Here is a 21,523-nt window from a genome sequence, read left to right on the forward strand (position 1 = left end):
GACGGACCTCCACCGTAGACTGGCGTGAATCAAGAGGCGGAAACGTCTGATCATTTACGTCATCCGCAGCGAGAGACAGGACGGGAGAGATTTCGGGCCTTGGAGAGTCGTTCCGCAGTACAACTGATGGTATCGTGCTTGTTCGACGGGACCCCTGTGTAGGCTGTCGCGATGCCACACGAATGATAAGGGGCATCCTAGATGAGATCTCTGCCGCAGGTGAGGGGGTGCGTATAGTCGAAGGCTGCCGCTGAATAGCCGGTGTCACTGTGCTTGTACGTTCAACTCTTTGCGTAGGCTGACGTGATGTTGCACGTAGAAGAACTGGCTGCCTAATCGATTCGTCTGCAACAGGTGATGACGTTGGTACAATGGAGTCCAGTCGCCGGGCAGTCGGTGATGTCGTATTTGTTCTATGGACGGGTAGCGTGGGTTGACGAGAAGCCATATGCAAGAGAGCCGGTTGCTCAAGCGAGGGCTCTGCCACAGGCAACGTGGTGGCTAACATCGACTCTTGCCGCTGAATAGTCGGTGATGTCGTATCTCTTCTATGGACGGGTAGCGTAGGCTGACGAGAAGTCACACGCAAGAGAGCCGGTTGCTCAAGCGAGGGCTCTGCCACAGGCAACGTGGTCGCTGAAATCGACTCTTGCCGTTGAACAGTCGGTGACATCGTACTTGTTCGACGAGCCATTAGCGTACCCTGCCGAGAGGCCACACGCGAGAGGGCCGGCTGCTCAAGCGAGGTCTCTGCCACAGGCAACGAGGTGGTTAACATCGATTCTTGCCGTCCAATATTCGGCGACATCGTACTTGTTCGACGAACCATTAGCGTATCCTGCCGAGAAGCTGCACGCGAGAAGACGGGCTCTTCTTCCAAATCATTCATAGCAGGTGGTGATGTGGGCCTGGCTGAGTTTTGCCGCTGGACGCTACCTGTTGCAGTACTTGTTCGACGAATCCCTGGCGTGCCCTGTTGCGTGGACGCTCGCGAGATGAGAGGTTGTGCTTCCAAGTCATACGAAACAGATGGAGAAGTGGGTCTGATAGAGTCCTTGCGCTGGACGCTACCTGTTGCGGTACTTGTTCGACGCATCCCTAACGCGTCCTGTTGTGTAGGCGCACGTGAGATGATTGGCTGTGCTTCCAAGTCATACGGAGAAGATAGAGAAGCGGGTCTGATAGAGTCTTGTCGCTTGTTGTTGGCTTTTGCACTGCTTATGCGGCGGGTCTCCAGTGCAGGCTGGCGGAAAGTCGCACGCGAAATCACAGGTTGTGCTTCTAGATCATCCGCACTAGGTGGCGAAGTAGGCCTAACAGAGTCTTGTCGCTGGTTCTTGGCTGTTGCTGTACTGGTACGGCGACTTGCAAGCGTTGGCTGGCGTGAAGCTAGACTCAAGAGAATGGGTTGTTCAGATGCGTTATCAGCGACAGATAGTGGGCTTGAAGGACCTTGTCGTAACTGAGATGGTGACATGGTAGCTGTCCGGCGAGTACCAAGCGTAGGGGAGAACGAAGCTGTGCGTGATAAAACGGGCGATTCCGGTAAATCTTCCACTACGGAAGAATAACTGGAAGGTATCGAGACAGCTATTGAGCCAGGTATGAACGATTCTTGTCGTTGCGCAAGAGGTGGCGCTGTACTTGTTCGGCGAATTCGCTGCACAGGAGGCTGGAACTCAGGTTCTTCTTCAATGACCGGTGATGCAGTGTAGTGGTCGCTGTAAGTATCAGACGTGGCTTCACCGTACCCTTGGCCCACTTGTCCCCGAAGTTGCGCCTCAATTTGAGGATCGTCCATTGTATCATACTGCGGGTTATCTAGCGCTTCATACGACAGCTCAACATGTTGATCAGGCTCCATAACGTCACTGCTCTCATCAGTGGGCGCATGTTCAGCAGCTGGCAATGTCTGCAAGACGGCGGTGATCGAAGCAACAGCAGCCGGAAGCTCGTCTCTCGCCACTCGAAGCACCTCCTAGATCTCTTCAGGCGAAACGTCTTCAGCCTTGTATGGCTCTTGACCAGCAGATGGAGGCTCTTTCGGTTGACTGAGGATCCGAGTGAGTGCGCGACTGAGCCGAAGCTCGTCGACACTCTTATCGACAACGCTTTGAACTTCGTCTTCGACGGTGTTGGCGGCGTTGGAACTGGGCCAGGTTGGCCTGCTCGAGATGCCAGTGGACGCTTTACTGAGAACACGCTGCACCATTGCGGTGACCAGATCGTCCTCCTGGTGATCCGAAACGTCAGCCCCGAGGTCTTCGATGTCGACAGTCTTGTTGCTCTGCCATGTGGATGCGCGTGAGAAGCCAGAGGGCACCTTGCTGAGAACACTTTGCACTATCTTGGCCACCAGATCATCATCATGCAGACCCGTAACGTCAGCTCCGGGCTCTTCATAGTCGACAGGTCTGCTACCGTGCCACGTAGATGCTCGCGAGAGGCCACTGTTGGTCTTTTCGAGCGCAGGCTGCGTAAGCTCGCCGAACGGCTCGTCTTCGTCGTCGTGCTGACCAGTCTGAGTAGTATCGATGTCAGTAGACGTATCCTCCTGCTATTCGGATTCGCGCGAGACGCTGGTAGGAGCCTTGCTGAGTCCACGCTCTACACTTTCAACAACGGCTTCGTCTACCGGTGCATCATCATCCTTTTGCCATGTAGAGTTGCGCGAGAGACCAGTAAGAGCCTTGCTGAGTACACGTTGTACGGGCTCGACGAAGGAACTGTCTGCTGGATCGTCCCCTATACCATGCCAAGTAGTATTGCGCAGGAGACCAGTAAGAGGCTTGCTGAGTACACGTCGCGTTGCGTCGACAGAAGCGTCCCTGATCCACGTAGAGGCCTGCAAGATACCGGGAGGAGATATGCTCAATACACGCTGCACTGGCTCGATGTCGGGGTCTTCGACGGCCTCCTCGTTTTCTGCATGCCATGTAGAGCTGCGTGAGAGGCCGGTAGGAATCTTGCTGAGCACGCGTTGCACGCGCTGCACCGAGTCAACAATGGCATCTGCTTGCGAAGTAGACGTGCGCGAGAAGTCTGCAGGGGTTGGGCTCAGTACACGCTGCACAAGTCCGAGACTGCGATTATCGACTGCTTCTTTCTCTTCCTCGTTTCCGTCATCTTCTCCATGCCGTGTAGCGCTGCGTGAGAGACCGGTGGGGATCTTACTGAGCACACGTTGCACACGTTGTACCGAGTCAATCATAGCATCTTTCTGCGAAGTAGACGTGCGTGAGAGACCGGTAGGATTTTTGCTTGATCTGCGCTGTGCCGGGTTGAAATCGAGGTCGTCAGCAACCTCTCCCTGGCTCTGCTCATGCCACGTAGAGCTGCGTGAGATGCCAGTAGGCGCTTTACTGAAATCGAGGTCGTCCGCAGCCTCTTCTCCCTGAGTCTGCTCATGCCATGTAGAGCTGCGCGAGATGCCAGTAGGCGCTTTGCTGAGCATACGCTGTACTGAGTCGATAAGAGCGTCTCTCTGTAATGTGGATGTACGCGAGAGACCCGTGGGAGCTTTGCTGAGTACACGGTGTGCATGTGGTGCATCCGAATCAGTCACCGACTCAACCTCGGGTTGGTCTCGAAATTTCACGTCGAGATCTCCAGCGATGGAATCCAATTCGTCCATAAGCTGCTCTCGGGCCTCTGAGAGTTCGGTCAAGTGTCTACGTGTTTGCTGTAGCCAGCTGTCCTCAGTAAGCGGCTCGTCCTCCGTCGCCCTGTTTTCTATCGTCCCGAAGGAGACATCTGTGTGACGTGAGACAGAATCCATGGGTGTGGCCTCGTAAGGGGCGTTGTGGAACTCGTCATCGTCGGTCGCGGTGGGCCTTCGGTCAAGATCGAAGCCGAGATCGTCGGCTGCAGATTTGACAAGATCGACCAGGTCGGGTATTGACTGCACCTCTTCACGCAGGCTCGATTCAGGATCGTTAAGGTTCGGCTTGACTTGGCCTGTAGCCCCAACATTGAGTTTCTCTGCCGCTTTGGGTGGGAGATATGGGCAAGGTGGATGCCAATCATCGTCCCGTCGACAGGATGCTCGTGCTGGATGACAGGATGTCTGGCAACGATTCCAATCACATGCGTTGGTGTTGCATCGCTGAACAAGGTCTCCAGACACCCTTCGAAGCTGGTCGAGACTGGGTTGAGTGTTCTTGATGTTGCTGATGACATTCTGGAGTGTGTTTGCATGCTCTTCTAGAATATTGTCGATGATGTGACCCAACTCATCAGCAAATCTATCTCCGCATCTGTCAAGCGACATGCTTTCAGAGTGACACCGACGACGCCTCTGCCGGCGGCAACAGTCATCTGTGGAAATTTTCGATGAAGGGGTTGTAGAGGTCAATGATTCTGATGAAGCTCGTCTGCGTGTCCGCCGCTTCGTAGACAGTAGCTCTTCAAGCACTGGTACTCGGGTCGAACATTGCCGACATATTTTCTCTTGTGCATGCTCGCGGTGCTCGGTTTTGCCCATGTATGAGAAGTGTCCGCACGCTCGCTTAGTCCAGTTGCCAGGGTCTCGTAACGGTCGACTTGTCTTGTTGATGCCATACGACTTGATCCGTGCGCCTGGGAAGCCAAAATCTTGTGTGACGCGACGTCCGTACCCTTGGCGGTTGTCGACATCGTCCGGCACTTTGGTCTCGCCATACTGCTCCTCGACACCGATGTTGGCAGTTGGTATCGAGCCTGAGATACAGCTTTGTCGGGAGACACTCATGTCGCTTGCACCGTCGTGGCCGAGATTCCTTGCCACGATCTCCTCAGCTCGTCTACGCACACCAATGGACTTCCCAGACTGGTTGCGAGGATTTCCAACATCCGTACTCTGGGTCCACTCCGCGACACGATCGACGGGTTCCTTTGCTGAAGTACCACTCTCTGTCAAAGAAGCAGTGTGTGATCCACTGCGCCTGAGCCGTTTGGGAGAAATCCCGTTGTCTTCCTCGAAAGTCCTTCGAAGATCGCGACCAGACTTCGCACGTCTACCTTCCTGTTGCGACGGAGGGTTCGGATTGCTGGCTTGCCTGGTCTCAGCAGCTGGTATTGAACTGCGGGTAGCGAGACGCCTCACAATCTCGTCAGAAGGATCTTTGTGATCGATTGGGTTGGCCCCGCCAGTGTCAGGAAGCGGCGCCTTGGAGATGTCATCGCTCGCAAAGCTGTCCTGTCCAGCCTGTTGACCGAGACTTGGAAGCCTTGCACCGTCGGATTTACCTGCAAAGATGTTGGTAGACTTTCGCCGACCAATGGATTCTCGCTCTATGTCGGAAAAGTACTGCTCCTCTCCCTGATCAGATGGTACAGCCGGGGGCGTTGCTTTCTGTGTCGTGATGATGGGAGCACACTCGTCGGCTTCGCCTTGTTTGTAGGAGATCACAGACTGCACAGATTCGCGAGTATCGTAAAATTCCGTGAGGGAAGACAACAGCAGCCCAGTATCGAGGGCTTGCTCGTCAGCAGTAGAAGACAACTTCGGGTTGGGAGCATGGGCAGGAGATTCGAGAGAGGAACTAGAGGGGTAGGTCTGCGGTGCGAGCGCCTTCGCGGCACTGGTACCAGGAACTGAAGGTGGGGGACGGGACGCTGACGGACGTTGAAAGGCTTCCGTCTCGAAGAAGTCTTTGGCAGAGCGAACTGACTTGGGGACCTGTGGCTGTCTTGATGGCGGGTATGTTGTCTGGGTGCCGCGTCGACCCGGCTCTTGGGCCAGAGATTGTTGTTTGGAGTCTGTGACGCCCACCGCAGGTGGCCGTGAACCGATATTGGAGCCAGTTTGGGAAGGCGGTACAGGTGCTGTTGTCACTGCCTCGGGCTCCCGGTACGGATGCTGAACCTTGTCCAAGACTCGGCCATATGGGTTCCTGCCTTGCAAATAGGCAGGCGATTTGCGTCCGGAAGGAGGCGGTTGAGGTTCGCTCGATACTTGTGGGAGGGGCAAAGCTGAGGGACTACTAGACTTGCGTCTGGATGTGGTCGGGTATGGTTGCTTCGCCTCTCCGGCTCCCGGTATCGTAGCAGGAGCTTCGAACCGACCCTGTCTAGTTCTTATGTTTGATGGTTGATTGCTCTGCTCGCGTAGTCCCGCATTGGTAGCTCGGGACGCAGAACTTGACGTGGGTTGGTCGAAGCCTCGGGGCATGAGACGCTAAACTTTTGGATAATGCGTTGCAGACGTGAGAAGGGTGATGTTGTAGACGCGTGGTAACTGTTGATTGTGTGTAAGGAAAACTGCGATCGCTGTGGTGAAGTAAGACAAGCTGTAACGAAGTAAGACAGAGTAAGACTGGGTGCTAAAGAAGTAAGACAAACTGATAGAAGGGTAACAATAAGAGTAGTGTAGCTCGTAGGGTTGCTGGTGGGCTAAGGTACGGTCGGTCCGGATTGCAGAGGAATGTGGTCAAGAGGAGCGAAACTGCAAGATGTTTGGAATGTTTTGGTCACCTCAGGGAGCTCCTTCTATTCTTTGACCACGGAAAGCACGCATGCTGTGTGCTTGCTACTATACATACCGCGCATGCCGTACTCAAGGAACGCTATTTACACATTTACTTCAATGCAGCCTGCAGGCTCTCGAGGACCTGGGTCTTGTCAGCGCTTCTTGCTAAGATGTGTCTGCGGTGCGTACCTCGAGCTCGATCTTGGCCTCAGCAATGTCAGCCTCACTGCCGTTTCCGCTGGCAATCTTCTGTGCCTCGCCGATCTGGTTCCTGACAGCCTATCTCCTTGTCAGTCTTTATTCCCCATCTCCGTGCATCCGCTCGTACCTCGGCGCTGAAGTCCTCCAATGGGTAGCCCTCGACGGCGTTGATGCTGAGGACGGAGTTGGGCTGCACAACAGCAAATCCACCAGACAGGAAGAATTGCTTGCTGCCACCCTGCTCCTCGATGATCTCGACTAGGCCGGGCTTCAGCTGCTCGATGGAGGCAACGTGGTTGGCCAGAACACCCATGTCACCGGTCTCCGCGGGGAGGTTGACCTGGACGCTGTAAAACATCTCATGTCAGTATTCGCGATTTCGCTTTGCGGGATCGGCCGGGGTTTCGAACGACGTACACATCCTGGGACTTGTAGATAGACTGTTGACCACCAGTTAGCCTCTCAATTCAGATGCCAATTGCAACCTGGGGTATGCCCCCGCATGTTGCGACAGCTGGTATGGCGTACCTGATGCGGGAGAGCTAGGGAGAGCTTGATCTTGTCATTGGCGACTTCGGCGTACCCTCTGCGCTGGATGGGGCGGGCAATGGCAGCGGGCCTCGCGCGGAGGGCAGCTCGGGCGATGCGGAGAGAGCTCATGATGGACGGGGTGGTGGGGAAGATGTGGTCGGAGAATGTTCAATGTCGGTGTTCTGCGAGTTCTGCGCTCCCTCAGGTCACGGGGTTAGCCGACGCTAGCGCATCACCACATCTTGACCATCTGAACTGGGTATCACAACACTACCCAAAAACGCTTACTTTCCTCGCTTCACTACGCGTTCAAGGCATTCAATGAGCTGTCTTCTACAAACTATCTGGAAACAAGCTGCATTTCATTAGCGTCAACCTCAAGTTCTGATCCTAACTGCTGCTGGGAACCTTCATGCACCAAGCGTCAAAGGCTGACTGAAGATTCACATTTTGTTGCATTCCTCAAAATTACGTGGGGATAATATGGTGTCTGTATTGAACTACTCCGGGGTATCTTATGCCAAAACGCCTGTTCCAAGATTGTGAACTCATGCGGCCCATATCATTGCTGACAGGCCAACTTATGCTTTCTCTGCCCAAATGTAGCAAAACGTCAATCATCGTATAACTGCTGCGGTGCGGCCATGCTCATCCGCAACTGCCGCTCCCTCTGCTTCGCCTGCAACTCTAGCGTCTCTACGGCATAGCTTAGCCTATCCTTCTTCGCCTTCAAGGTCTTCATCCTCATTTCTTGTTGCGCGCTGATGGTCTTGCCTCCGCTTCGCTGGGCGGTCCTGCTTGCCGGTCTGGGGCCTGAGCTGCCGTTATTGTCGCGTCCGAGTCTGCCGTCGTTCAGATCGCATTTCGCTATCAAGGATTGCTCGCGACGCTCCAGCTTGTCGAGGTAGTTTTCTACGCGCTTAAGAAGGTTGTCGACCTCGGGGCGGATTTCTGAGAGGAGTGCTGATTGCGCGGTTTGGAGGTCAGATTCGGAGATGAGCTCGAAGTGCTGTTCCAGGGTCAACACGATGAAGGTAATCATGTTCTCAACGTGTACACACCCGTGTCGTCTGCAGTACTTTGGCCAGTCGGGGGAAGTCGCTCACGCCTTGGTCCAGTATGTTGATAGATGAATCGAGTAATTGCATACTACTGCGCAGCGAGCCTACGCATCCTTCCAGCGCCATGATTGTGAACGGTTCGGCAATCGCAAGTGTGGTCAGGACGCGAGCGAAGTGGAATGTTGCTTCCTCTTAGTACAACGGCATGAGGGATCCGTGCGCAGACGCCAAGCATCTCCAGGGCTGTTCTTCGAGCGGAGCTCAACCCATCACCGCATCCCTCGCCGCAACCGTCAAATCAGTCCATTGCCCCTCCAACACACGTCACAATGCCTCTTCTCGGAAGGAAGTTCCCGGCGCAAATCGGTATGGCACCCTGCACACGACGATAGTGGAAAGTCGAGCTTGAAAAGATTGCTAACGAGGTACCATAGCCAAGCCCATGTGGCCCTTCTACGTCTCCGGTACGTCGCGCGACTTTGATTAAGGCAGGAATACTCTGAGAGGCCCAATTGATGGATCGGGAGGAGATGGAATTGCTCGGCAGCCGAGGGTTCGCTGTGTGAGACAGGATTAACAAGAGTCAACAGGCCTCGTCATCCTCTACGGTGTCAACTCTGCCGCCAACGCCATGGCCCAGTGTACGTAACTCCCATCCCAGAGACCAAGCCATCCAGCTCGATCCATGTTCGCAGGCTGACCAGCACAGCCGACGAGTACAAGAACGACCCGCGCAACCCAGCCCTCAAGAACCAGGCGCCGAACCACTAAGCCAGATACTTCGCGATACGGGGAGCGGTCTTTGAGCATACGAGTGCAATCAGAGGCAGTGTATAATAGCCGCGGAGGAGGAGGATCATTCAAGGTCTCCGACTGAGATGGCTGTATAGACTTGGCAAAATCAACCCATCACGAACATATCATCTCTCTTGTTCTATGGCTCTGGTTGTGCGAGTGTGTGTCAACTGAATTGCAGGCAATCATCCACGCAGAGATCGCTACCACGTTGCTAGGGAGCGTCCTTCGGCATAACCCAAGACGATCAGAGAGGTGGTGGGGTTTAATCTCATCTACCAGGCAGTTTCCCCATGCAAATCGACCGCTGCTAGACTACGTTTGATCTAACGGCTATCCCAATTCCCCTGCGACGCTGGTTGGGACTACACCTTGATACTGTACGCTGTCAAGATGATGTTCGGATGTTTCCGGTATCGTATGTCTCTGACACAGCTGAGCAGCTCTACAGAATAGACTGATATACGTCCTCGGTACGCGAGGCGGGATGTCATGCTAAATATCAGACCATGGGCGCACGCTACGCGGTGCTTCATACAGGATAGCACGTTCGATTAGCAGGTCACGTTAACTAGGGAAAAACTGAACAGGTCTACACCCTACACATTTGTTATTACAGCCTACATTAATATATAAACACGCAAAGCAGGTGACCTAATGTTAATGTAGGCTCTAGGCCTGTTTAGTTTTTCCCTTGTATGAGGTGAGGTATAGATGTAGTCCCGATGGTGTTGGGACTGATGCTTTCCTTTGTTCCGAATGAAAAAGCATCTCGCCGAGCGCTATTGTGTTGTTGAAAGGGCTTGTACGGATATGCGGGACACTCTTCATGGGGTAGTTTCTGGCTTTGACGATGAAACTGGTATACGCGAGTGGTGTTTGCCTAGTCTGAATTATGATGTGTTTGCCGTACCCGACCTTCGTCACGAGACAGTTTCGGGCCGCAGTCTTTCCAGAACATCGGCTACGACGAAATTTCATTCTAGCAGCGGGACGGCGTCTGCAGGACGTTCTTGGTCAAAGTCAAATATAGCGCAATCGGTTCGCGAACTGCGCGAGATGCATAAAGGGGCAGATCTGTGGCTCAGTCGCATGATGCGGCAGTCAGGCGACGGCATTTGAAACGAGCAGTGGCATCTCGACAGTGATACCCTGGACATTTGCGGACACGCACAACGCAAACGGCGGTGCGATGGGTCGCGATGCCTCCGAGCGGCTCAGGGATGTGATTTGCGGTCCGCAGGCTTGATACACGGCGGCGGGCAGCGGGCAGCAGTCCACGGTGAAAGAGCTCGCTAGCGCGCCAAGCACAGTGGCCGAATACAAGGCAGGTGGCATCCAGGACCTGCCATCAGCGTTCCTTTGATACAGCACCACGATCACAGTGAGCTTGTTCCACCGGCCTATTGTGCTGTCTCGTGCCCTGCAGCTGCCTCTCTGTGTCGTTTTTGCTAGAGTCGCAAACCTCGCCCGCCCGCCAGCCCGCACCTACGCTCGCCGGCATCGTTGATCGTTGGGCTCATTCACGCCCTACAGTAAGTCCTGCCCAGCTCGTCAGTCGGCTCCGCCCTCTGCCCCCCGTGCCCTATTTATCTCTCACCACGACGCACCTGCTCCGCAGGCCTTTCCTTTACCTGTCGGTCAACACGCTCGACTGCCTCCCCTAGCGTTTCTCGGCTGCCCGCTCCGCTTACTCACCGCCTTGTTGGCTAAAGCCTCATACTGACCGGTCCACCGCAGCAGGCTGATCCTCAAAACACCACCGCGCCCCCATCGTCACAACACTCGACCCACCCCCCTCAACACCTCCCTCCACCTCAGGCCAACCTCCTCAAGGTTGCACCTCTGCAAGCATGACGACAATGGTACGCCCTGACCCCGCTTGCCGTCACCACGGCGGCCAAGCACCGCTCCGCAGGACCCCAGGCTGACAGTAGCAGGACCTCCGCGTCGGCAACAAGTACAGAATCGGCCGCAAGATTGGTAGCGGCAGTTTCGGTGACATCTACCTCGGTACGTAGCCGCCGCCCGTCACCCACCGCCCCAGCACCGCTGACGTCTACAGGTACCAACATCATCTCTGGTGAGGAGATCGCCATCAAGCTCGAGAGCGTCAAGGCGAAGCACCCCCAGCTCGAATATGAGGCCCGCGTCTACAAGTCGCTCGCTGGCGGTGTCGGCATCCCCTTTGTCCGCTGGTTCGGAACCGAGTGCGACTACAACGCCATGGTCTTGGACCTGCTTGGTCCTTCCCTCGAGGACCTCTTCAACTTCTGCAACCGCAAGTTCTCCCTGAAGACTGTCCTGCTCCTCGCCGATCAGCTCATCTCCCGCATTGAGTACATCCACGCAAAGTCCTTCATCCACCGCGACATCAAGCCCGACAACTTCCTCATGGGCATTGGCAAGCGCGGCAACCAGGTCAATGTCATCGACTTTGGTCTGGCCAAGAAGTACCGCGATCCCAAGACGCACTTCCACATCCCGTACAGAGAGAACAAGAACTTGACTGGTACCGCCCGCTACGCCTCCATCAACACTCACTTGGGTGTCGGTACGTATCCCGCACACCATCCAGCTAGCTAAACTAACATCAACAGAACAATCTCGCCGTGACGACATGGAGTCTCTGGGCTATGTCATGCTTTACTTCTGCCGTGGATCCCTTCCCTGGCAGGGTCTTAAGGCGGCCACCAAGAAGCAGAAATACGACCGCATCATGGAGAAGAAGATGACGACTCCCACCGAGGTCCTCTGCCGTGGCTTCCCCAACGAGTTCGCCATCTACCTCAACTACACCCGTTCCCTCCGCTTCGATGACAAGCCCGACTACTCGTACCTCCGCAAGATTTTCCGCGACCTCTTCGTCCGTGAAGGCTTCCAGTACGACTACGTGTTCGACTGGACCGTCTACAAGTACCAGAAGAACGCCCAAGCCATCGCCCAGGCTGCCAACCAGGGCCAGGGCGAGGAAGACGACAAGGGCCGCGGACGCCACGTCACCACCACCGCCGCTGCCAACGCGGGCACGGCAGCTGGCACCAAGCGCGGTCCGGTCAACGCGCGCCAGGAGGGCACCGGAATGTGAGTTCGATATATCTGATCCTCGTAAGGGACCCTCTCCTTTGCGTTTGGTGTTGAGAACGCTTAGCGCGGGGGGCGCCAGATCCAGATTTTACTAACCTTCTTCCTTCTTTCAGGCAGCTTCGTTCGGCCAACAAGCGTGGCGGGGACCAGTATGCATCTGGTTACTGATTTGATGCGGCTTTCGATTCGTCATCTCAACTCTTGCGTGACCGCTTCTTCTGACGCGGCTCCGCACACACAACGAATGGGAAATGCGGCATTGCCGTCCTGGCAACATTTTGGACGGCGTCGCTCCTTGATCAGTTCATGGGATCCATTCGTCAGACACCTCGTACGGACCTAGGAAGACATTCCACTGTCTTGCGTTTATCATGGCCATGCGTCTCTGACGACTATCTCACATCTCTGGAAGCTCGACCCACACGGTATCTCCATTTGGCATCACAGTTCGGCTTGTAAACACATCTCAACTCCTCCCGGATTACAGCCAACCGATTATCTTGGTCGTCTTGCACAGCTAGTGCTACTGGCCAGCTCTCCAGCTGATGACTGATCTTTGTTTGACTTTACGGCTTTCACCTCGCATTAATTATCCCCTGCCCCCTTGTCCTTCCATGTGGTTCTTAGTACTTTCCTTGAGTTTCCCCCCTTCGGATATGTCTGCCAGCTTGTGGGGAGGTAAAGCTTAACAAGGGGACGATTTCAAATTGTATCTGGTGAAGAGTGTATGTGACTGAAGCTTGGCTGGTAGACTCGAAGGGTTGCAATGGGGGTGGAGGCTAGTAGTCCGCGTGGTTGACGGATCTCCATCAAGGAGGCTGCTTCCAGGGACGAGAAATCTAGCTCGCCACGACCATTGCGCTTGGAGATGGGGAAAGGGGATGTGGTGCGAGTGATGGTGCTTTTAGTTTTGTTTGCTTTGGAATTACATGCTTTTCTCGCACCGCTGGTTGGATGTTTTGAGTGATGCCCGTGACTAGTATACTGCTTGCAACATGACTTACTTGATAGGCCAATGAAGGACTATGGGTGGATAATCAAGCTAGACTTCGAGCTCCAGCGAGGACGTGATGCAGCTTGCTTCTTAGATATTCATTCGAGTCGGCTAGTGCTGTGATAACGAAGAGTGAAGAGTGAAGAGCAACACCCTCAGTTTTCGAGGGCTGCGGACTTCCCAGTGCCACTATATCTGCCTCCCTCAGCCATTAGGACTTTGCAGGTGGAACATGGATAGGTGGATTTGAAGCTATAACAAAGATTGCGAATTACATGCTTTGGAATAGAGACACAAAAAGGCTAGGTATTCTAGGCATGATTTTCACAAAACCATGGGTCAAAGTGTCGACCGCGTCCCGATAGGTCGTAGTAAGAGTAGTATGAGATATAGGCTAAAAACAGTTGTTCGATGGGTCTAATATTGCGACTTTGACTTGTCTGACCCTATCATGCTGGGGCAGTTTGGAATGCAAGATGCGTAGATTTGTTAAAACCTAGATAGATCGTTGGAAGGACTGAGATGAGCTGTATATGTTGAGTGAATGAACGCATATGCTGTCATTGTCTTTTGATGTAATGCACGCTCTGCGAAATGTGGCTTTTGGTAATGACTTTGCCTGCTTCATGGTGTGCGCGTGCGTGTCATGCGGCAAGTACGATGTACTATCCTAAACTTCGTATCGCGCATTGCTGGAAAAGAGCGAGAGATCAGACCGCTTCCTCGGTGGAGTTCGTCAAGCTGTTGTGCTGTGCATGCGATGTTGTGGATGTAGTAGCCCGTGATGACGTGCCTCGTAAACCTGCCGAGGTAAAACGCGACATCGTTCCTCACAGTATTGTCAGCAACCCATGCACGGGTACGCGACTACTCCAACTCGCTGCATCATCTCTCATCACGCAATCAGCATCAAAGCATAATATTCAGTCGCGTTGTTCTTCAGCTCGCGTTGATAAGGTCTGACTCGACAATACACCCAACACTAGACTTCGTTCAGTCGCCCGAACCGAGGCCTGTCGCGTCTTGCGGGGAAAGCTTACTATTCATCTTCCACAAATACACTCCGTCTCGATAGTCTGAAGTTTCAACACCCATCTCACCATCCACCTACCTAAAACAGAGTGGTAATAGGAGAATCTTTGCGACATCGTAATCGGTGATCTGCTCTACCGCCTCATAGAACAGCGCGAAAGAGCCAGGAAAATAAACATCATGACTTCTTCATCCGATTACTCGGATATCAAGTTCGAGATCAAGGGCAAGATCGGTATCATTAAGGTAATATTCAAAGACTCCATCTTCCATCCGTGCGGCATACTCCCGAATCCGTCCGGACGATCTTGCCAAAACACCCACATGTAAACATCACAGTATGCGTCCGCTAACACATCCTTCAGTTCAACCGACCCAAGGCCCTCAACTCTTTTGGCGGAAACCTCATTCCCGACATCATCGCCGGATTACGCGTTCTCAATGAGCACCCAGACACCATCTTCACCGTGCTAACAGGCGAGGGACGCTTCTTCTCTGCCGGCGCTGACGTCAAGGGGATCGCCGGAGGAGGCAGCGAAGCCTTCAAGAACGATGCTGAGAAGAAGCTGAGTTACATGTCGAGGTTCAGCTATGGTATGTCCACCTCTTGATCTTGCCTACGCCGCAACTTTACTTTCATGTTGAAACGTGATGGCACTTCTGAATTATAGTACTGACTCTGACATGGGCACAGCAACGGAGCTTCTACGTTCGATGATCGAGTAAGTCCACATATACCCATGTATTCCCACACAGCAACACTAACACCCTACAGCCACCGCAAAGTCCTCATTCTCGCCCTCAACGGCCCCGCCGTCGGCGGCGGCGCAGCCTGGTTCCCAGGCATCGCCGACATCGTCCTCGCCTCCTCAACCGCGTGGCTCCAATGCCCCTTCTCCGCCCTCGGTCTCGTCCCCGAAAACGGCTCCGCCATCTCCTTCGCGCAATCCATCGGCATCCACCGCGCAAACGACTTCCTCATGTTTGGCCGCAAGCTCTCCGCGCAAGAGCTGCTCGATGCCGGCCTGTACAATTACGTGTGGGATGCTACTGGCGAGGAGTTCCATGGCAAGGTCGTGGCGTTCTTGGAGGAACAGCTTAAAGTGAATGATGGCAAGAGTATGATTGAGATGAAGAGGTTGCAGAATGCGCCGATTAGGGATGCGAGGTTGGTGGCTGTGGTTAATGCTGTGGATGCGCTGGCGGAGCGGTTTGTTGAGGGGGCGCCTATGGAGAGGTTTGAGATTAAGAGGAGGGAGATGGAGGAGAAGAGTAAGGCGAGGTCGAAGATCTGATGGGAAGCTTTAGATGGGAAGGCTTCTCGTCCTCCAAGGACATCTGTATTCTATCACGCCATCATCCTCAAGAATATGAAGATGCGTATCGTTTATTCGGGATCTACAACAAGTGATATCTACGCGGCACGATAAGCTAACTCTTGTACGAACAATAGATCCAATACAATCGCCGTCGTCGACTTCTGATTTCATATTCCAGTCTAAGAAGCCCTAGCGAGGAACCACAACAGTTTCTGTACACAAGCTTCAAATCCTAAGTATGGGAATTGTACAAGAGCTTTATGCATTCGAAACATCAAACGAATAGCCCAAAGCACTGTACATACATTCTCCATCAAGGTCCCCGTACCCACACCCTCAGTCCAATCCCCCAACCCACCCATCCACCTAAGCATACTCCACCGTATTCCTCAGCGTCCCAATCTCGGGACTAAGCGTAACCTCGACCACATCCCCCGGCTTCAAAAACTGCGGCTCCTTCATCGCATACCCCACGCCCGCACACGTGCCCGTCATGAAAACCGTGCCCTTCTTCAGCGTAGTCCCCTGACTACAATAACTCACCAACGTCGGAATCTTGAAGCACAAATCATCAATCCCAGAACTCTGTCTCAGATCCCCATTCACCACCGTCTTGAGATACAATTTCGACGGGTCAGGAATCACGCGTGGGGAGACGAGTTGAGGGCCTAACGGCGCGTACGTGTCGAAGCCTTTGGAGAAGTTCCATTGGGGGACTGTGCCGGCGAGGAGGGGGTCGCGTTGCAGTTTTCGGGAGGACACGTCGTTGCCGGAGGTGTAGCCGCCGATGTAGTTGAAGGCGTCGGCTTCGGAGACGTTTTTGGCGTCTTGCGAGATTATGAAGCAGAGTTCGCCTTCGTAGTCGGCTTGGTTGTCTTGGGCGAGTTTGGGGATGACGATGGGGGCGTTGTGGTCGTTTAGACAGGTGTTGGCTTTGATGAAGGTTGAAGGGTAAGGGGGTAGGGTACGGCCGCCTTCTTGGACTGGGGTGGGGAGGTCAATGGGATGTCTTTCTTTGAGAAGGACGAGATGACAGAGGGACTTACTGTGTTTGATGAAGTTTAGTCCTATGCACCTGATTATGGGTACTTCGTCTGTGGTCACGGGGCCTGTAGAGGTAGAGGTACGAAGTCAGTGCATGTCTCACATGCACTTCGTACAGTCAGAACTTACCTAGTAGCTTCTTGACGGTGACTTCCTCATCGGTAACCTTGGTGGCGGGGTCGAAGATGTCATTATTCTTAACATCGATTACCTTGGCCTTTAGTCCAGTCTCTTCTGTCGTCGTACCGACATCGAATTCTGGCGAGGGGAGGATTGGTTGACCCCGCAGCTCACGTCCATCCGTGGCGATGAAGCGGATAAGTCTGTCCCAGTTTGGTGCCATTGTTTGCAGTAGATGTGATTTGATGATGGAAATTTTGACTCTTGCTACAAGCAGTGTTTCTATGTATTTGAAGGGCCAGGATCTGAGTCTATGGTGGATATATGTTCAACCGGGCCTGCCTGACGCGCATGCCGGAAAGATCCATGGATGTGGGGAGGTGCGGAAATGTCGAGCGGGATGCTAGTGCGGGGCATGCTTTGCGTGAACTTTGTTCAGGAACGCGCGGATTAGGTCTTTTTTCGGGGCTTGTTATGGGACCGTAGTAGATGATGACTTCCAGTAGTCTCCACGGGCTTCGCTAAGTTTGTGAGTAGACGTTCGTGGTATACAAGCAGATGGTGACACGGAACAACTCTTAAACGGGTTCGTCATGCACATACAATACTAGGACAACCAATCCTATACCATCATGATTCACAACAGGCATTGCCTCGTACGTGAGGGGAATTAAATATATTATACAGCTACTAGCCCTCAAAGACGCCATGTTGAAGATCAACACCAAAGTCCTTTGCCATGACACGCATGTGCGCTTCGATATCATCCTCCATACCTCCGCCCACACCGACCAATTGCTTGAGCTTACTCCAGAGGAACACCGCGTCGCTAAGTGTAAGCACGAACCGGAAGCGCAAATGCTGGATCCAGTTCTTCCATCTCTGGCTCACACTCAGATCTTTGGATTCGATCAAAGCCCTACTAGCCCATAGTCCAGTGATCTTGATGCGGTTGACAGGTGAACCGAGGAATTGGTTGTTGCCTTGAACGATACGTAGATTACGGCCGATGAAGAGAAGTTCACGGGGGAACTTTGCGTCGTCGCCGAGAATGAGCTTGATGGCGTCGCGACCTTTGGCTTGCATTTCAAAGGCTCGCTCCGCTTGGTCTTTTCCTTTCATCTCAGATTTGAGGACACCTGCTACGCTCTTGTCGCCACCTTCGTACGGACGCATGAGCGTTGCTGATGCGAAGATGTCGGCGTGCTTTACGCCCCAGCTGGTGACGATTTCCTCGATCTTGGCGTTGTCAAAAGCGAGGAGCGACTTCCAGAATTCAGCGTATTGGAGACGGAACTTGGGATCCATGCGGATATACAGGCCGTGGTCGATGAGGACGACTTCTGGCTGTCCACTGGGCAGGCGGCGGACGAAGATGTTGCCTGGATGGGGGTCGCAATGTACCGCACCCCAGAGGAACATTTGTGCTGAGAAGAGATCGACAATAGTGTTCATGGTGGTCTTCAGGGAGACGCCGAGGCCGCCTTTCTCGTCGTTGCCTCTCCATGAACTACGGTCCGGCTTGAAGAACTCGTGCTGTGTGGCATCCTCCGGCGCATGTGTATCGATCTTAGCGTCTCGGGGGATTGGTGGTAGCTGGTTACCACCTGCACCGGGGCTGCCTCTGCGCCATCCACCCTTCCAGCTGTTTGTGATGCCCTCCTTGTCCCATAATCGTACACCTTCGATCCATTCCGCAGTCATGACACGCTTGCTTGAAAGCTCGCGGTATACTGCAGGTATGTAAACCCGCCCGTTGAGTCGCGGTTCTCCGGCCACCAGCCCCTTCATCTCTACCGCGTTGTCTGCCTCGTTCTCGAAATCCGTTTCCAGCATTAAGCGCTCCGAGATGTATGGAACCAGCGTGTAGACAGGGATGCCGAACCACCAGGTATACACTTTGGAAACGACCTTGAATGCCCAAAGGTCCCATCCTACCTGCTGCGCAATCTCTCTCTTCTGGATCTTGATGGCGACCTCCCTTCCATCTCCCAGTCTTGCCCAGTGCACTTGCGCAACACTCGCGCTAGCCCTTGCAGTCTTCTCCATTATACCCCGACCGTCCTGTCTCTCCCGTGTGAAGCTGACACCGAAGACGTCCTCGACGCTTTTGCCAAAGTCCTCTCGTATGACTTGCTCGACTTCCCACCATTCGTTCTGCGGCGCATCGTCGAACATTTGCTGGAACATCTTCTGGAACTGTGGTGGCAATATCGCGCTCTGCATAGCAATCGCCTGTCCAATCTTCAAATATAGTCCGCCGTTGTACCGCAGCAGGTCGAATATCCTTTGTGCATTCCGCGCATGCAATTCCTCAATGCTGTTCGCAAGCGGAGGATGCGCGCGGAAGTTGATCTTGTAGTCTATGCCTATCAAAAGGCCGGTCTTAAATGTGCGCAAACTGCGTGTGATGGACGAAGCGTAGAATTGCCGGTCAGCTAGCCACCCAGCACCGAGTAGTGCAGAGATGACAGCAAGGCGGCGCACCCATTTCCGGCGGGTAAACGGAGGCTTGACTTTACGTTGTCGTGGTTTCGGTAGGTCTGCGGGGTTCGGAGGGCGCAGAGGCTCCCATTGCTGTGTTTGAAGGCGGCGCGCGAGTGGTGCCTGGTAGAGTCGCGTGGGGGAGAAGGTTGACGTCAGCAATCGTGATGTTGCCTGTTGCGCAGGTGCTCTTCGAAGAGCAGACAAGCCATGTATCATGGCTGTCGGAAACAGGGTGAAGACAGCACGGGAAATGTGTAGTATGACATGAGGAGCACGTTGTGAGATTGCATTATCTGTCGCGCATTGTCGGACTTAAAGTCATGACGGCATTTTCAACGCCGCCAATTGCCCGCCTACAACCGTTATTTCGTCCGTGCACCATCTAGAGGTGTCAGCCTCATGCTCCGGTATAACCCGACCTTCTGCTTCTATCGTAGCTCTATCCACTCGTTCTTTGTAATCTATAAGAGTTTCCTTATCTAGCCAAAACTTCTGACTTTGTGAAGCTGCGCGGGATGGGAGAGGATAGGACGTTGTCTGCGAATATCTGCCTCCTCTTACCCTATCTCAAGATGGTGCAGTTCTGCTTCATCTTCCGTCAACAGGAGGCTACCTCGTCCTCGGGCGAGCTATAGAGCGTTCTGATCGGAAGCATGGAGAGGCGATTGCTTTGATTGCGTTGACACCACTTCAGCCCTTGCCGATGCAAGTAGAGCTTTGTGGTGATATCGATATACCATGGGAGGAGTGGGAATGCGAGAGAGCACCTTAATATCCTTTGGAGTCACTCATGATTGTTCGTCCTGCGGAACTTGGCTCTTCTCCACAGCCTTGAGATCAACGTCCCACCTCTTTGCTAGGTCCTCAACCACGCCCATCCACTTCATCACTATAGGATGCTGGTCCGAGACCTCCCTGAATGTAGGGTCATCGTCTTTTCCTACAACGCCCCATTTCCATATGCCCTCTTCGTCTACCCACTGGCGGCCTAGCAACTCCTCGATGGCGAGCTCTTTACGCGCAGAATCAAAGACATGTGACACTTCCTTGTGGACTTGCTCATCATGACCCCTCCAGGCCGCGACAAAGCCTTGTAGAACTCCTAGTATGTAGCCGACGCGTAGGCCTAGGTTCGCACCGAGAGAGTAGCCTTCATCGAATCCTTCTTGCACGTATTGGCCTTTGCTGTTTGCCAGACCCTCTCGGTATGCATCTGTATCGAGCGCTCGTTGACGCGAAGGGAGGTCGGACAGTATTTCGTGAGCGCGTACATGAGGAACATTCGCTGAGAGGGTGGGTGAAGCGGGCGCTGAACCGTATATGTCGTCGAGTGCATTTTCGTGCGGAGGCGTGGGTGGAGCGTGTCCAGCAGCGAGTTGAGTCGGGTCCAAGGTAGGTGACATGTCACCGAATGCGTTCATGGTGGGCGTATTTCCTCTCCACAAAAGACTGCGCCGAACGTGAATCTAGTCATGTTGCGAAATGTACTTGGTGGGGTGGAGGGTGAGGATCTGGTGGGACTAGCGCTGTCTTCGGCGGACGCGGAGGATTGAGCCTGTTCGAGTGGGAGCACCAGCTTCCTACCTGTATGCACCCTCAGCAATGCTCTCGAGCATAAAGTCTGGGTACAGAATGCCCCGCTAGAATCTGTCCGGCACGAAAAGTCTGGGATACTTTACAAACGCTATCTCCGTCGCCACGGACGAATATTGGGACGCACGGTTAAGCTGGCAGGACTACATTCATCGGCAATAGATACTTCATTAATGACTGCCATCGCGGTTGTTTACGCTTTCTAATTAGCATTGCATCTTCCTGTACAAATCTCTACTTCATCTCAATTCTCGTCATCATGGTTGCTCTCGACATTGTCCGCGCTCACAACGCCTCGCTCAAAACCCTACCACCGAATCTAGTCGCAGTATTCGTCGGAGGCACAAGCGGGATAGGCTTCTTCACTGCTCGCGAATTCGTCCGCACGACCATATCCCCACATGTATATCTGATCGGCCGCAACGCGACAGAAGCCAGCAAGATTATGGATGAGCTCAACTCGATCAACAGCTCATCCCAGGTTAGCTTCATCCAAAAGGACATCTCGCTCTTGAAGAATGTGGACGAGGCATGTAGTGAGATCAAGAGCAAGGAGAAGCAAGTCAATGTGCTGTTTATGACGTGCGGATACCTCACGATGAAAGGAAGAGACGAGACAGCCGAGGGTCTGGACAGGAAGATGGCTGTGCAATACTACGCACGAATGCGATTCATCTCTTAGCTTACACCGCTCCTTAACAAGGCCTCTAAGACTGGCAACCTGTCTTGCGTAGTTGCTGTCCTAGACCCGCAGGCTAGCTTAAGACTCAGAGGCCTTAACTATTCTAACCTCTCTCTTAGACATAACTTT

The 21,523-nt window shown here is 53.6% G+C and overlaps 9 protein-coding genes across 9 annotated transcripts; 3 read left to right on the plus strand and 6 right to left on the minus strand.

Moving 5' to 3' along the window:
* Positions 1 to 1,978: 1,978 nt before the first annotated feature.
* Positions 1,979 to 6,151, minus strand: J4E88_007572 (uncharacterized protein; the record flags this gene model as incomplete). The annotated part of the gene is made up of 3 exons (XM_049401189.1): positions 1,979 to 2,557; positions 2,579 to 3,957; positions 4,432 to 6,151. 3 exons carry the CDS (start codon positions 6,149 to 6,151, stop codon positions 1,979 to 1,981), a joined length of 3,678 nt encoding a protein of 1,225 aa, XP_049252873.1.
* Positions 6,152 to 6,557: 406 nt separating this feature from the next.
* On the minus strand, positions 6,558 to 7,309 carry J4E88_007573 (uncharacterized protein; the record flags this gene model as incomplete). The annotated part of the gene is made up of 5 exons (XM_049401190.1): positions 6,558 to 6,590; positions 6,638 to 6,727; positions 6,777 to 6,996; positions 7,067 to 7,089; positions 7,178 to 7,309. The coding sequence occupies 5 exons, from the start codon at positions 7,307 to 7,309 to the stop codon at positions 6,558 to 6,560; spliced, it is 498 nt and encodes a 165-aa protein (XP_049252874.1).
* A 484-nt stretch (positions 7,310 to 7,793) lies between these two features.
* J4E88_007574 (uncharacterized protein) lies at positions 7,794 to 8,367 on the minus strand (the record flags this gene model as incomplete). Its single annotated transcript, XM_049401191.1, has 2 exons — positions 7,794 to 8,189; positions 8,242 to 8,367. The coding sequence occupies 2 exons, from the start codon at positions 8,365 to 8,367 to the stop codon at positions 7,794 to 7,796; spliced, it is 522 nt and encodes a 173-aa protein (XP_049252875.1).
* A 2,531-nt stretch (positions 8,368 to 10,898) lies between these two features.
* HHP1 (casein kinase I) lies at positions 10,899 to 12,124 on the plus strand (the record flags this gene model as incomplete). The annotated part of the gene is made up of 4 exons (XM_049401192.1): positions 10,899 to 10,901; positions 10,977 to 11,049; positions 11,102 to 11,590; positions 11,637 to 12,124. The coding sequence occupies 4 exons, from the start codon at positions 10,899 to 10,901 to the stop codon at positions 12,122 to 12,124; spliced, it is 1,053 nt and encodes a 350-aa protein (XP_049252876.1).
* Positions 12,125 to 14,329: 2,205 nt separating this feature from the next.
* J4E88_007576 (uncharacterized protein) lies at positions 14,330 to 15,444 on the plus strand (the record flags this gene model as incomplete). The annotated part of the gene is made up of 4 exons (XM_049401193.1): positions 14,330 to 14,395; positions 14,515 to 14,743; positions 14,844 to 14,871; positions 14,925 to 15,444. 4 exons carry the CDS (start codon positions 14,330 to 14,332, stop codon positions 15,442 to 15,444), a joined length of 843 nt encoding a protein of 280 aa, XP_049252877.1.
* Positions 15,445 to 15,834: 390 nt separating this feature from the next.
* On the minus strand, positions 15,835 to 16,855 carry J4E88_007577 (uncharacterized protein; the record flags this gene model as incomplete). The annotated part of the gene is made up of 3 exons (XM_049401194.1): positions 15,835 to 16,451; positions 16,515 to 16,577; positions 16,642 to 16,855. 3 exons carry the CDS (start codon positions 16,853 to 16,855, stop codon positions 15,835 to 15,837), a joined length of 894 nt encoding a protein of 297 aa, XP_049252878.1.
* A 467-nt stretch (positions 16,856 to 17,322) lies between these two features.
* Positions 17,323 to 19,335, minus strand: J4E88_007578 (uncharacterized protein; the record flags this gene model as incomplete). The annotated part of the gene is made up of 1 exon (XM_049401195.1): positions 17,323 to 19,335. The coding sequence occupies one exon, from the start codon at positions 19,333 to 19,335 to the stop codon at positions 17,323 to 17,325; it is 2,013 nt and encodes a 670-aa protein (XP_049252879.1).
* Positions 19,336 to 19,907: 572 nt separating this feature from the next.
* Positions 19,908 to 20,540, minus strand: YAE1 (Essential protein Yae1, N terminal; the record flags this gene model as incomplete). Its single annotated transcript, XM_049401196.1, has 1 exon — positions 19,908 to 20,540. The coding sequence occupies one exon, from the start codon at positions 20,538 to 20,540 to the stop codon at positions 19,908 to 19,910; it is 633 nt and encodes a 210-aa protein (XP_049252880.1).
* Positions 20,541 to 20,971: 431 nt separating this feature from the next.
* J4E88_007580 (uncharacterized protein) lies at positions 20,972 to 21,394 on the plus strand (the record flags this gene model as incomplete). The annotated part of the gene is made up of 1 exon (XM_049401197.1): positions 20,972 to 21,394. The coding sequence occupies one exon, from the start codon at positions 20,972 to 20,974 to the stop codon at positions 21,392 to 21,394; it is 423 nt and encodes a 140-aa protein (XP_049252881.1).
* Between the last annotated feature and the right edge of the window lie 129 nt (positions 21,395 to 21,523).

This window comes from Alternaria novae-zelandiae (genome assembly GCF_023758075.1).
Source record: "Alternaria novae-zelandiae strain BMP 2774 chromosome Unknown scaffold_16, whole genome shotgun sequence".
NCBI lineage: Eukaryota > Fungi > Ascomycota > Dothideomycetes > Pleosporales > Pleosporaceae > Alternaria > Alternaria novae-zelandiae.